Source organism: Aquarana catesbeiana, linkage group LG13, assembly GCF_042186555.1.
Source record: "Aquarana catesbeiana isolate 2022-GZ linkage group LG13, ASM4218655v1, whole genome shotgun sequence".
Lineage (NCBI taxonomy): Eukaryota > Metazoa > Chordata > Amphibia > Anura > Ranidae > Aquarana > Aquarana catesbeiana.
The window spans coordinates 225,185,451-225,200,814 of record NC_133336.1 but is presented as its reverse complement, the minus strand read 5'-3'; the positions used below and the strand labels follow the sequence as shown (position 1 = coordinate 225,200,814).

The 15,364-nt window shown below is 45.7% G+C and overlaps 1 protein-coding gene across 1 annotated transcript in view; it reads left to right on the top strand.

Moving 5' to 3' along the window:
- The window catches only part of ITGA10 (integrin subunit alpha 10), an 81,629-nt gene that overhangs the window by 29,909 nt on the left and 36,356 nt on the right, over positions 1 to 15,364 (top strand). The window contains exons 6-11 of the mRNA XM_073609332.1: positions 2,751 to 2,878; positions 5,796 to 5,944; positions 9,565 to 9,715; positions 10,038 to 10,203; positions 11,977 to 12,050; positions 15,063 to 15,207. Of these exons, the coding sequence (XP_073465433.1) occupies positions 2,751 to 2,878; positions 5,796 to 5,944; positions 9,565 to 9,715; positions 10,038 to 10,203; positions 11,977 to 12,050; positions 15,063 to 15,207 (813 nt within the window). The remainder of the gene's footprint in view (positions 1 to 2,750; positions 2,879 to 5,795; positions 5,945 to 9,564; positions 9,716 to 10,037; positions 10,204 to 11,976; positions 12,051 to 15,062; positions 15,208 to 15,364) is intronic.

The following is a 15,364-nucleotide window of genomic DNA, read 5'->3' as shown; positions in this document are numbered from 1 at the left end:
CGACACCAAGTCACATGACATGGGGATTTTACACTCTATTGGTTATATGTGCTTTATTTAACCCTTGTGTCACCTCTTGCCTCGGCTGATGACAATCCCATATCTACCAACATTATGGTTCTGAATCCTGGGGCACTGCTAACCTTGCCCACGGTCTGTATGTCACCCGTCAAATTTCTGGGTTAGAACATCCATATCAAACTCACTAAATGGGTTGTCCTGCCCAGACCGGCCTCTAAATATGCAAGACGGACCCTGTGCACCCACCTCATGGGTTGGTCCTGCTCAAACTCCAACCCATGAGGAGGGCCAACCCATGAGGAGGGTGCGGAGGGTCCCTGCCACCACTCCAATTAATTTTTTATATCAGTAGTGGCTGGTGCTGTCTTTTTTGTGGTGGGGGGCGGCAAACAAGCCACCCCCCTAATCACTCGGCGAACAAACACCCCCCAGCGCTCGCCCAACCACCCACCAGCCCCACACTTACCCCGTCCAGGTCGCGGGAAGCTTCCCCCTGCATCTCCTCCTCTGCGCCTCCCCTCCTTCTTCTGCCCCTGGCCAATATGCTTGCTTCTCCTCTTGACCAATCGGGTCTTAAGCCCCGCTTCCTGATTGGCCAGGAGGTGAAGTAGGAAGACAATAGTGAATATTAATTCGCTATTGTCGCACAACTGGGTGGGCTCACTGCGCCCCGAGCCCACCCTTTTTGAAGCCAGTTGGAGCCTCAGGCTCTAATCAGGTGCTTCACCAAGAAAAAAAAATAGATTGAAATCCATGCGTCCAGGGCCCTGACCATACATGCCTGACGAAGGGACCCTGTGCGGCTGTTAGAAAACATGAATCAGACTGAGACAGAAGTACAGTTAAATCACACTTGTTTAATAATAATAAAAAAAGGTAAACAGAGTAAACGTAGTCAAAACAACAGCTAGAGTTCAGGAACCGGTATGGATAGTCAGACAAGCCAAAACGTCAGGGAGCCAGAGATGAGCGTAGTAGAACAGCAAGCAGGATCTGGAGCCAGTAGAAATGTCAGCCAAGCAAGTCTTTAACAGGAACACAGGAGAGCGTCTCTAGAGATGTTGACCAAGGCGAAGGGAGAGATCATCTGAGCTGGATGGTTTAAGTAGGCAGGACTGACGAGCAGGATATCATCAACAGATGAGTCACTGTGGAGAGATAGGAGATGGCAATTAGCCGACAGCTGAGCGGCCAACTCAGAGAAGCAGCTCCGAAACATTGCATTTATCTTTATGATGTGATCTCTTTCAATAAAAGAAACCTGTGGGCAGAAGTGTTGATCCATGGTGTGCTGGTGAATTTGTACACCTGCCCATGTTCCACATGTCACCCGTCAAATTTCTGGGTTGGCACATCCATTTCAAACCCACGTAATGGGTTGTCTTGCCCAGACCGGCCTCTAAATATGCAGATACTGACCCTCCGCACTCACCTCATGGGTTGGTCCTGCTTAAACACCGCCTTTAAGACCCGCTTCCTGATTGGCTGGGAGGAGAAGCAGGAAGACAATAGCGAATATTAATTTACTATTGTAACACGACTGGGTGGGCTCGGGCGCAGTGCTCCCTTTTTTAAACCAATTGGAGCCTCAGGCTCTAATCATGTGCTTCACCAAAGAAAAAACACCCATTGAAATCCGTGTGTCCGGCGCCCCCTGCATGTAGATTAGGGGCCGGGCGCATGAATTAGGGGGGGGGCGCCCCCTAATGTAGCGTCCGCCACTGCTTTATATGTTACTACACATGTGCAGTAACTCAAGGTTGATTCTATGATCCCAGGACATGGCCCTGGACACCAACATCAGCAAGATAGAGCACCAAGATGCAGCGCCGCTCTGGCAAACTTGAGGCAGTTGGTGGCTATGCAAGACAAATTTATTTGTAAAAATTAAAATTTGTTTCTGTAACCATCAGCAGAAAATGAATGTCTATTGAACCATTAAAGACCATTAAACCACCTTAATGTCACCGTACCCATCCAATGCACTGAAGCACAATAAGGGAGCTTCAGTAAAAATGTAGTGGTTTTCGTTAAGATGGCGCTCATCCCTATAGAAAAAACACAATTTTAAAGAAACATTTTTTTGAGGTGATTGGGTGTAAAATACACAATACTGTCAAGTTTTTACAGCACTGTACACTATATTGTCAAAAGTATTGAGACACCTGCCTTTACACACACATGAACTTTAATGGCATCCCAGTCTTAGTCCGTAGTTCAATATTGAGTTGGCCTGCCCTTTACAGCTTCAACTCTTCTCGGAAGGCCGTCCACAAGGTTTAGGAGTGTGTCTATGGGAATGTTTGACCATTCTTCCAGAAGAGCATTTGTTGGATGAGAAGGCCTGGCTCGCAGTCTCCGCTCTAATCCATCTCAAAGGTGTTCTATCAGGTTGAGGTCAGGACTCTGTGCAGGCCAGTCAAGTTCCTCCAAACCAAACTCGCTCAGCCATGTCTTTATGGTCCTTGCTTTGTGCACTGGTTGAAATCATTTGGTGGGGGGGGGGGGATTATAGTGTGGGGTTGTTTTTCAGGGGTTGGGCTTGGCCCCTTAGTTCCAATGAAGGGAACACTTTAGGCCTCAGCATACCAAATTCATGTGCATGTAAAGGCAGATGTCACAATATTTTTGATAATATAGTATATAATCTTTTGAAGATGTCCCAGAGGTGGCATTAGTTTTGGGGTGTCGCTTCACCTTCAGGGTGTCCCCTTTTCCTTCTCCTCTAGGTTGCTCCACGTACCTGGACATCGTCATCCTCCTGGACGGATCAAACAGTATCTACCCCTGGTTTGAGGTGCAGAACTTCCTCAGCAACATTCTCAGCAAGTTTTTCATTGGTCCCGACCAGATACAGGTCTGTAAATTTGGTCAATTTGATTGGTGGATAATTTAATCCAATATTGCAAAAGCCGTATGTCTGCAGTCTCTGACCATCTCCTGTAATATGTCTGCAATCTCTGACTGTCTCCTGTACTATGTCTGCAGTCTCTGACCATCTCCTGTACTATGTCTGCAGTCTCTGATCATCTCCTGTACTATGTCTGCAGTCTCTGATCATCTCCTGTACTATGTCTGCAGTCTCTGACCATCTCCTGTATTATGTCTGCAGTCTCTGACCATCTCCTGTATTATGTCTGCAGTCTCTGATCATCTCCTGTATTATGTCTGCAGTCTCTGACCATCTCCTGTACTATGTCTGCAGTCTCTGATCATCTCCTGTAGTATGTCTGCAATCTCTGATCATCTCCTGTACTATGTCTGCAGTCTCTGATCATCTCCTGTATTATGTCTGCAGTCTCTGATCATCTCCTGTACCATGTCTGCAGTCTCTGACCATCTCCTGTATTATGTCTGCAGTCTCTGACCATCTCCTGTAATATGTCTGCAATCTCTGACTGTCTCCTGTACTATGTCTGCAGTCTCTGATCATCTCCTGTACTATGTCTGCAGTCTCTGACCATCTCCTGTACTATGTCTGCAGTCTCTGATCATCTCCTGTACTATGTCTGCAGTCTCTGATCATCTCCTGTACTATGTCTGCAGTCTCTGACCATCTCCTGTATTATGTCTGCAGTCTCTGACCATCTCCTGTATTATGTCTGCAATCTCTGACTGTCTCCTGTACTATGTCTGCAGTCTCTGATCATCTCCTGTATCATGTCTGCAATCTCTGACTGTCTCCTGTACCATGTCTGCAGTCTCTGATCATCTCCTGTATTATGTCTGCAGTCTCTGACCATCTCCTGTACTATGTCTGCAGTCTCTGATCATCTCCTGTAGTATGTCTGCAATCTCTGATCATCTCCTGTACTATGTCTGCAGTCTCTGATCATCTCCTGTATTATGTCTGCAGTCTCTGATCATCTCCTGTACCATGTCTGCAGTCTCTGATCATCTCCTGTATTATGTCTGCAGTCTCTGATCATCTCCTGTACTATGTCTGCAGTCTCTGATCATCTCCTGTACTATGTCTGCAGTCTCTGATCATCTCCTGTACTATTTCTTCAGTCTCTGATCATCTCCTGTAATATGTCTGCAGGCTCTCATCATCTCCTGTACTATGTCTGCAGTCTCTGACCATCTCCTGTACTATGTCTGGAGTCTCTGATCATCTCCTGTACCATGTCTGCAGTCTCTGATCATCTCCTGTACTATGTTTGCAGTCTCTGACCATCTCCTGTAGTATGTCTGCAGTCTCTGATCATCTCCTGTACTATGTTTGCAGTCTCTGATCATCTCCTGTACTATGTTTGCAGTCTCTGACCATCTCCTGTAGTATGTCTGCAGTCTCTGATCATCTCCTGTACTATGCCTGCAGTCTCTGATCATCTCCTGTACTATGTCTGCAGTCTCTGACCATCTCCTGTACTATGTCTGCAGTCTCTGATCATCTCCTGTACTATGTCTGCAGTCTCTGATCATCTCCTGTACTATGCCTGCAGTCTCTGATCATCTCCTGTACTATGCCTGCAGTCTCTGACCATCTCCTGTATTATGTCCGCAGTCTCTGATCGTCTCCTGTACCATGTCTGCAGTCTCTGACCATCTCCTGTACCAGGTCTGCAGTCTCTGACCGTCTCCTGTACTATGTTTGCAGTCTCTGATCATCTCCTGTATTATGTCTGCAGTCTCTGACCATCTCCTGTATTATGTCTGCAGTCTCTGACCATCTCCTGTATTATGTCTGCAGTCTCTGATCATCTCCTGTACTATGTCTGCAGTCTCTGACCATCTCCTGTATTATTTCTGCAGTCTCTGACCATCTCCTGTATTATTTCTGCAGTCTCTGACCATCTTCTGTAATATGTCCAGTCTTGGTCTATTGTCTGTAGCATTACATACACTTTATATTATGTGTGGCCCCTCAGTGATATCAGGGATTGCACTTATCGAGTAACTTGACCACCACTAGTCTCAGGTATCCAAAATGAAAAAGAAGGTCAATTCTGGTTACTCCGACCTGTCCCTTTAAAAAAAAAAAAATCTGTAAACTTACTTTGTAAACCAATTTCCAGGACTCCTGATCTTTGCACATGTATGAGTACCTAGCGTGTCGCCCTTAATCCTCGGATCCTGACACTTCCTGTGTGGTTTGCAATCTGCGTTCCATGCGCTTTATTTAGAAACAGACGCTGATGGCTGCAAATTTACATTAATGACCCAAGGCGTAAATAAACCACACGCATCTGCGAAGTGGAGGAGTCATCAGGAATGAGACAATGACACACACACACATTCTGACAAGCATCTGTGAGCAGCGTGTTCTCAGATATCGGGTGGTTTGGGTGGATTAGGGGTCATGGTGCGTGCCCCCATCGTGGTTATAAGGAACCTGTGGTTAATCACACACATAGGTTGGACTTGATGGACTTGTGTCTTTTTTCAACCTCACCTACTATGTAACTATATAAGTGATTGCCAACGTTTGCATTGGAGACCAAAGGTATTCGCATGTCTCATTCCATCATATACCTCAATATTATGCTATATTTGCACTATACACCAGCAGTTCTGGATGTGCGTCCGGCTGATGGGGCATAAAGAATTTATTTGCATGGCTCCACCCACTGTTTTAGAAATGAGGCGCAATCCTCTTAATTTTGGGATATGTGATAGAATGAGACATGTGATACCTTATTGTTCTACACACTGATTCTGTTGGAGGGCTTTTTTAGTCCTTCCTCACCTATACAGTTAGACTGTCTCATTGGAAATGGAAAAAAAGAATAATTTGCAGATTCATATTTTAACTTTTAACTCCTTCTGGACAGGTAGGGGTGTTGCAGTATGGAGAAGTAGCCGTGCACGAGTGGTCTCTGAAAGACTATACAACTTCTCGAGAGGTGATAGATGCAGCCAAGAACATCAGTCGCCAAGAAGGACGGGAGACAAGGACAGCATTTGCCATACACAAAGCTTGGTATGTCCAATAGCAGGGGCTTGCATATTTTAGGGGCCATAATGGGCATGTAAGGGGTCCCTGTACAAGATCAAAACCAGTGATTACTCTATTTATTTTTCCCTAAATCATACATATGTCACATACATATACATACATACATACATATGTCAACCTTACCTATGACTTCTCCAAAAGTAAGAGATGCTACCAAGTACATCAGTCACCATGAAGGACAGGGCTTGTATATTTTAGGGGCCATAATGGGCATGTAAGAGGTTCCTCTGCAAGATCTGAACCAACCATTACCTCATTGCTCTCCCTAAACTATACATATGCCAACCTTATTTACTACACTACTGTAACAACAAGGTAGGGGTCTTACAGTATGGAGGGGGTGTGCTGTGCATGAGTGTTTTTAAATACTTTATAACTTCTCAGGAAGTGGTAGATGCAACTAAGAAAATCAGTCGCCAAGAAGGACAGGGTTTTCACTAGAGGCCATAATAAGCTTTTAAGTGTTCCCTGTGCAAGAATTGAACCCCCATTGCTGTCTCCTTAATCATACACATGCAAACCTTTACCACATTACTAAAACAACAAGGTAGGGGTCTTGCAGTATGTGGGTGTAGTTGTGCATGAGTGGCTTCTAAAAGAATTTATGAATTCTCCAGAGGTGATAGGTGCTGCTAAGAATATCAGTCACTAGAAGGATAGGGCTTGAATATTTTAGGGGCCATTATGGGCATGTAAGTAGTCCTCAGTATGGGTGGTCTCTAAAAAAATATACAACTTTTTGGGAGTTAATAGATGCTGCCAAGAACTCTAGTTGCCAAGAAGGACTACTGATATTTTAGGGGTCATATTCAGCATGTAAGGGGTCCCTGTGCAAGATCTGAACCAACAGTTACCCCCATTGCCATTCCCTAAATCATATATTGTAGTAAGGGGATTAGCTGTGCATGAGTGGTCTCTAAAAGAATATATGACTTCTCAGGAGGTCATAGATGCTGCAAAGAACATCAGTCACCAGTAAGGATAGAGCTTGTGTATTTTAGAGGTCATAATAAGCATGCAAGGGTTTCAGTGGAAGATCTGAACAATCCGTTACACCCATTGCTGTCCCCTGAATCATACATATGCCAGCCTTTTTTACTACATTGTTTACTACATTGCTGTAGCTAAAATGTAGGTGTCTTGCAGTGTGTAGCCATTTGTGAGTGGTCTCTAATAGACTCTACAACTTTGCAGGTGGTAATGGATGCTGCCAAGAGCATCATTCGCCAGGAAGTAGAGGGCTTGTATATTTTAGGTGCCACAATGGACATGTAAGGGGTTCCTGTTCAAGATTTTAACTGACCTTTACCCCTTGAATCATACATGACAGTCTTATTTACTACATTTATGTAAGGTAGGGGTCTTGCAGTTTGGGGGTTTAGTCATGCACAAATGGTCTCCAAATGACTATACAACTTCTCAGTAAGTGAAAGATGCCGCGAAGAACATTAGTCACCAAAAATGACGACTAATATTTTATGTGCCATAATGGGCATGTAAGGGTTCCCTGTGCAAGAATTGAACCAAGTGTTACCCTCATTGCCCCCTCTGAATCATACATATAACAACCTTATTTACTACATTACTATAACTACAGGGCAGGGGGTGTAGCTGTGCATGCGTGGTCTCTAAAAGACTATATAACTTCATAGTCATCATCAGTCACTCAGAAGGACAACTTACAATGGGGATGGAAAGTATTCAGACCCCCTTAAATTTTTCCCTCTTTGTTATATTGCAACCATTTGCTATTTCCTCATTAATGTACACACAGCACCCCATATTGACAGGAAAACACAGAACTGTTGACATTTTTGCAGATTTATTAAAAAAGAAAACTGAAATATCACATGGTCCTAAGTATTCAGACCCTTTGATGTGACACTCATATATTTAACTCAGGTGCTGTCCATTTCTTCTGATCATCCTTGAGATGGTTCTACACCTTCATTTGAGTCCAGCTGTGTTTGATTATACTGATTGGACTTGATTAGGAAAACCACACATCTGTCTATATAAGACCTTAAAGCTCACAGTGCATGTCAGAGCAAATGAGAATCATGAGGTCAAAGGAACTGCCTGAAGAGCTCAGAGACAGAATTGTGGCAAGCCACAGATCTGGCCAAGGTTACAAAAAAATTTCTGCTGCACTTAAGGTTCCTAAGAGCACAGTGGCCTCCATAATCCTTGAATGGAAGACATTTGGGACGACCAGAACCCTTCCTAGAGCTGGCCGTCTGCCCAAACTGAACTATCGGGGGAGAAGAGCCTTGGTGAGAGAGGTAAAGAAGAACCCAAAGATCACTGTGGCTGAGCTCCAGAGATGCAGTCGGGAGATGGAAGAAAGTTGTAGAAAGTCAACCATCACTGCAGCCCTCCACCAGTCGGGGCTGTATGGCAGAGTGGCCCGACGGAAGTCTCTCCTCAGTGCAAGACACATGAAAGCCCGCATGGAGTTTGCTAAAAAACACCCGACGGACTCCAAGATAGTGAGAAATAAGATTCTCTGGTCTGATGAGACCAAGATAGAACTTTTTGGCCTTAATTCTAAGTGGTATGTGTGGAGAAAACCAAGCACTGCTCATCACCTGTCCAATACAGTCCCAACAGTGAAGCATGGTGGTGGCAGCATCATGCTGTGGGGGTGTTTTTCATCTTCAGGGACAGGACGACTGGTTGCAATCGAGGGAAAGATGAATGTGGCCAAGTACAGGGATATCCTGGACGAAAACCTTCTCCAGAGTGCTCAGGACCTCAGACTGGGCCGAAGGTTTACCTTCCAACAAGACAATGACCCTAAGCACACAGCTAAAATAAGGAAGGAGTGGCTTCACAACAACTCCATGACTGTTCTTGAATGGCCCAGCCAGAGCCCTGACTTAAAACCAATTGAGCATCTCTGGAGAGACCTAAAAATGGCCGTCCACCAACATTTATCATCCAACCTGACAGTACTGGAGAGGATCTGCAAGGAGGAATGGCAGAGGATCCCCAAATCCAGGTGTGAAAAACTTGTTGCATCTTTCCCAAAAAGACTCATGGCTGTATTAGATCAAAAGGGTGCTTCTACTAAATACTGAGCAAAGGGTCTGAATACTTAGGACCATGTGATATTTCAGTTTTTCCTTTTTAATAAATCTGCAAAAATATCAACAATTCTGTGTTTTTCTGTCAATATGGGGTGCTGTGTGTACATTAATGAGGAAAAAAAACAACTTAAATGATTTTAGCAAATGGCTGCATTATAACAAAGAGTGAAAAATTTAAGGGGGTCTGAATACTTTCCGTCCCCACTGTATATTTTAGAGCCCATATTCTACATGTAAGGGGTCCCTGTGCAAGATCTGAACCAAGTGTTACCCCCATTGCTGTTCCTTGAATTAATGTATCCAGGCATTAACTGTATATAGTTCACAAATCCTCTGGTAAATAATATTATCCAGCCAATAACAGTATGGTAAAAAAGCAGAATAAATGAGTGTGTATATAGTTCAGCACCTCTATTAGATGCCTATGAAATTATTTTTTTAAGGTTCTTGAGGTAATAATGGGATTATCTGTGACCCCTGGTCTACCTCTTTCAGCTCGGAAGCGTTCAGCCCTGAGAGGGGTGGAAGAGAAGGTGCAACCAGGCTTCTCATTGTTGTGACTGATGGAGAATCACATGATGGTGAAGAGCTGCCCCTCGCTTTGGCCGAATGTGAAAAGCGTGACATCACCCGCTACGCAATCGCGGTAAGTGACTATATTACGAAGTTACCTGCTGTTCTTTGCTGGCTGACTACACAACAATATGCTATTTACCACAATTTTATAGCATCATTCATTTTAATGCCAGATGTACCCCTGGGGTACCGTTCTCAGAAATGTGTTATTGAACAGACAATTATTGTAACAGTTTTTTTTCTTCTACATAGATATAGAAATAAAAGTTAAACTCAGAATGAACAGGCTGCATGTAAGCTAATCCTGCCTATGCTATGACTGCCCTCTGTGGGATTCATACACACATGGCATCTCTGAACTGGACACTCAATGTGTTATTGTTTTCCTCCAGGTCCTCGGAAATTACATGAGGAGACGGCAAGACCCCAACTCCTTCATTAATGAAATTAAATACATCGCCAGCGACCCCGATGAGAAGTATTTCTTCAATGTGACGGATGAGGCCGCACTGAATGACATTGTGGATGCCTTAGGGGATCGGATCTTCAGCTTAGAAGGTGAAAACACACCCAATCATGACAGTCATAAATGTGACCGTGACATCACAGTGCTGCTTGTGACAACACAATACCTACTAAGGCATCATCAGAGCTGCTGATGGGGGAGGGGGTACAAGCAGTTCACCCCTCTACTAATCAAATGCATTTTAGCATGAAGACATGCTGAGGTGAATGGTTTAAGATGGGTCCAAAGCTAAGGGGTGCAAGGAGAGCACAGAACTGAGTAGTGCAAGGTGGGTGCAGAGCTGGGAGATGCCAGAGAGACATAGCTGAGTAGTGCAAGGTGGGTGCAGAGCTGGGAGATGCTGGAGAGACATAGCTGAGTAGTGCAAGGTGGGTGCAGAGCTGGGGGGTGCCAGAGAGACATAGCTGAGTAGTGCAAGGTGGGTGCAGAGCTGGGGGGTGCCAGAGAGACATAGCTGAGTAGTGCAAGGTGGGTGCAGAGCTGGGGGGTGCCAGAAGGACAAAGCTGAGTAGTGCAAGGTGGGTGCAGAGCTGGGGGGTGCCAGAGAGACAAAGCTGAGTAGTGCAAGGTGGGTGCAGAGCTGGGGGGTGCCAGAAGGATGGAGCTGAGTAGTGCAAGGTGGGTGCAGAGCTGGAGGGTGCCAGAGAGACAAAGCTGAGTAGTGCAAGGTGGGTACAGAGCTGGGGGTGCCAGAAGAACAAAGCTGAGTAGTGCAAGGTGGGTGCAGAGCTGGGGGGTGCCAGAGAGACGTAGCTGAGTAGTGCAAGGTGGGTGCAGAGCTGGGGGTGCCAGAAGAACAAAGCTGAGTAGTGCAAGGTGGGTTCAGAGCTGGGGGGTGCCAGAAGGATGGAGCCAAGCAGTGCAAGGTGGGTGCAGAGCTGGGGGGTGCCAGAGAGACAAAGCTGAGTAGTACAAGGTGGGTGCAGAGCTGGAGGTGCCAGAAGGATGGAGCTGAGTAGTGCAAGGTGAGTGCAGAACTGAGTAGTGCTGGGTGGTGCAAGAGGAATGTAACTAAATAGTGCAATGTGGGTTATGAGTTGGGTGGTGCCACAGGGACGGAGATGAGTAGTACGAGGTGGGGGGCAGACCTGGATGGTGCAAAAGGGGTGCAAAGCCGAGTGGTGCAAAATGGGAATCAGAGCTAGGCAGTTCACAGGGGGCGCAGAGCTGGGTGGTACACATGGGGCACAGAGCTGAGTAGGACACAGGGGGCGCACAGCTGGGTGGTGCACAGGATGTACAGGTGCACAAGGGTGCAGAGCTAAGTAGTGCACAAGGAGTTCAGAGCTGAGTGGTGCACAAGGGGTGCAGAGCTGAGTGGTGCACAAGGGGTGCAGAGCTGAGTGGTGCACAAGTGGTGCAGAGCTGAGTGGTGCACAAGAAGGTCAGAGTTGAGTGGTGCACAAGCGGCGCAGAGCTGAGTGGTGCACAAGGAGTCCAGAGCTGAGTGGTGCACAGGGGGTGCAGAGCTGAGTGGTGCAAAAGTAGTTCAGAGCTTAGTGGTGCACAAGCGGCGCAGAGCTGAGTGGTGCACAAGCGGCGCAGAGCTGAGTGGTGCACAAGCGGCGCAGAGCTGAGTGGTGCACAAGCGGCGCAGAGCTGAGTGGCGCACAGGGTTTTCAGAGCTGAGTGGTGCACAGGGGCTGCAGAGCTGGGTGGTGCACAGAGGGTGCAGAGCTGGGTGGTGCACAGGGGGTGCAGAGCTGAATTCCTACTCCTTGACACCATGCTATTAGTTTAACATTAATTGCATAAAACAGCACTTCTCTATAATACACAGATTTTTATCAGTGTTTCCTCCCCAGGGACTCATGGCACCAACGAAAGCTCCTTCCAACTGGAGATGTCACAAGTGGGCTTCTCGATTCACGTTCTGGAGGTGAGAAAATCGGAGAACCTGCCTTTTACTACTAACAACCCTCTGCAAGATTTCACAAATCTATCAGGTGGAGCTAAACCAACCAATGATTGTAAGGGGCAGTAAACCCAACATACCAGAGATTGTCCTCTAAAGGCCAAATCTAGCCGAAAACCTTTGTTTTACTGTATTTATGGGCAGATGTGGGGTGTTATAACGTATTCTAGGTTATTGCTGTCTGTAGCACCATTGGGAAAATTCTCACTCACTTCCTGTTTTGGTGACCCCCAAATGTAAACATGGGAATCATCCCAGTGGATTCCCCTCACTTCATGTCAATTTGAACAGTGTTTCCCATAGACAGCATTTAAAACTACAGGTTTTAACCCTTCCGAGGCCCAGTCCTATCTTGGGCATCCAGCATCATTTAGGTATTTCCTCCCCAGCCTGACTGCCCCTGGCCCCCACCCCTTTCATTCTTTTGGACTTCAGTTCTTTCAATCATGGAGGTTCAGCATTTTCAAATTCGGCCTACCTAGGAATGCCCACTCCTCCAGACTGACATCCACCAATCCAGGCATTTTTATATTTGCCTAACTCCTCCCAAAAGGAGCCCACTGCTTGCATTAGGGCTGAGGACTCTCTTGAGAGGAATACTGAGGCAGGTGCAGGTAGGTCATGGCTGGTGGGAGGGTCTGGCAGGGTGCTGTACATAGCTTCCTGAAACTATCATAGCACCCTGCTGGCCCCTCCCACCAGACATGACCTGCCTGCATTGCATAAAGAAGTACAGGGACCCATTGATTACATATAATAAAGTATGTAATAGAAAGGGAAAGTTTTTTGTTTAAAACATTTTGGTAGCATGTTGATGAAGGAGAGGAAAGAAACTTAAGACTTCAGCTTTAACTCTTCCTGCTGATATGCAAATGATAGAAGTGGGCCCTGAGTAATGACATCCGTATTATTTGTATATAAGAGTCCACATTCCAAGTCATTAAAAAACGTCTCAGTGGTTTATGAGGGACAACTGTGTGTAAGTGGATGCCGGGTGTTCTGGCACAAATGTCTTTCATCGCCGTCAGAGCAGATGACACGCGTTTAAGGTCATAATTCATGTCGGGAACATATTTGTTAAACACATAACAACAAGATGTTTTCAGGACTGTGACACGACAGCCTGAACATCTGCTAAAACCCGACTCCAGACAAAACTTTTTTTAATTTTAGTGGGATAAGAATTAGAACCATCTGTCAATGCCTGTGTCTCCATTCAGTTGATTTTGCTTTACTTCCTGTCTTGGTGACAGCTGCAGGAAATGAGGGGAAAGGGCATTACCTGGACAGAAAGACTCAGACTATAATACAACCTAAAAAAGGGTTCTAACCCTTCTAACCTACCTAAATATCCAAAATGGAAAAAAAAAATTAGATTGATTTGGACTTTGATCAAATTTAGTGAATGGTTAAATCTCCAGGCTTTTTTTTTTTATTTTTTTGTTTTGGTCTGTGTGTCCATTTGCAAAGATTTGTCTTCACTTCCTGTCCCCAAGACGCAACAGGAAATGGGAGTAAATCTTTCCAAAGTGAGGAGAAATTCCCTCTTAGACAATTGCCACTGGAACAAGTATCCCATAGACCCCAACTGTCCCGCATTTGCCATTTTGGCCGATGTTGTGTCTCAGGCCATGTCCTGGGATCACAATGTCAACCTTGTTTGAGTTACTGCACATGTAACACAAAAAGGAATTATTTGGGCAATGAGTGGGTGGTCCCTATATATGTAGAGGTGGGCTCTGGGTGGAACCAACCCACAAAGTGGAAGTGAAGGGTGGTGAGCAGACATTTTAAAGACAAGTTCTAGGTGGGAACAACCCATAAAGCGGATGTGATGAATGAGCAAAACTTATTTAGAGATGGGCTGTTGGTGGGACCAACCCATAAAGTGGATGTTATGGGTGGTCCCCAAATATTTAGAAGGGGGGTCTAGGTGTGACCAACCCATAAATTTGATGTGATGGGTGGTGCCCGGATATTTAGAGGAGAGGTGGGACTAACACATAAAGTGGATGTGATGGATGGTGCCCAGAGGTCTGAGTGGGACCAATCCATAAAGTGGATGTGATGAGTGGTGCTCGGATATTTAGAGGAGAGATCTGGGTGGGACCAACCCATAAAGTGGATGTAATGGATGGTGCCTGGATATTTAGAGGAGAGATCTGGGTAGGACCATCCCATAAATTACATGTGATGGGTAGTACCCAGATATTTAAGGTAGAGGTAGGACAGATCCATAAATTGGATGTGATGGATGATGCCCAGATATTTTGAGGAGAGGCCTGGGTGGGACCAACCCATAAAGTGGATGTGATGGGTGATGCCCAGGTATTTAGAGAAGAGGGCTGGGTGGGGCCATCCCATAAATTGGATGTGATGGGTGGTGCCCAGATATTTAGAGAAGAGGTCTGGATAGGACTAACCTGTAAAGTGGATGTGAATGGTGGTGCCAAGGTGGGATCAACCCATAAAGAGGATGTTATGGGTGGTGGCCACGTATTTAGAGGTAAGGTCTGGGTGGGACCCACTCATAAAGTGGAAGTGATGGGTGGTGATTAGATATTTAAAGGTGGGGTCTGGGTGGGACCAACCCATAAAGTGGAAGTGATGGATGGCACCCAGATATTTAAAGGCGAGTTCTGGGTGGGATTAGCCCATAAAGTGGACATGATTTGGATGCGTCCACCCAGAATGTGGGTGAACAATATGGTAACCATTGGTGGGGTTAATAATATCCTGGGATACAGGACCATATTGTTGTTACGTATGGTGTCCCCATTGGAAGGATTCCCATCTATTCCTGTTCTGGTGACTACTTTAAAATTCAATTCTTTTTAAAATTAGAAAAAATCTTTTGGCTTGAGATACGTCCCTCCAACAGCAGAGCTCACCAAGAGTTTGTTGTCCTTATGTCTATTCTAAGCCCAGCTATGTTAGTATAATCTACAGATTTGTCCCTGATTTTGGTCCCCATAGGATGGGATTCTGTTCGGGACAGTTGGAGCGTACAACTGGGATGGGGCCGTGCTGAAGGAATACAAGGACAGCCGGGTGATGCCTCCTCGTGCAGCCTTTGAGAAGGAGTTCCCGGTCAAGATGAAGAACCACGCTGCTTACCTCGGTACTCTGACATTTTGGCACTGGGTCGGGGATCTAACACTTCATACAAGGCAGGGTTCCCTTTTCACGGGCAGGGAGCAAAACTGTAATCCCACATCTGACACCATGTTCTTCTCTATAAACAATCAATGTATCGCCTCAATACAGACTTTGCAGAA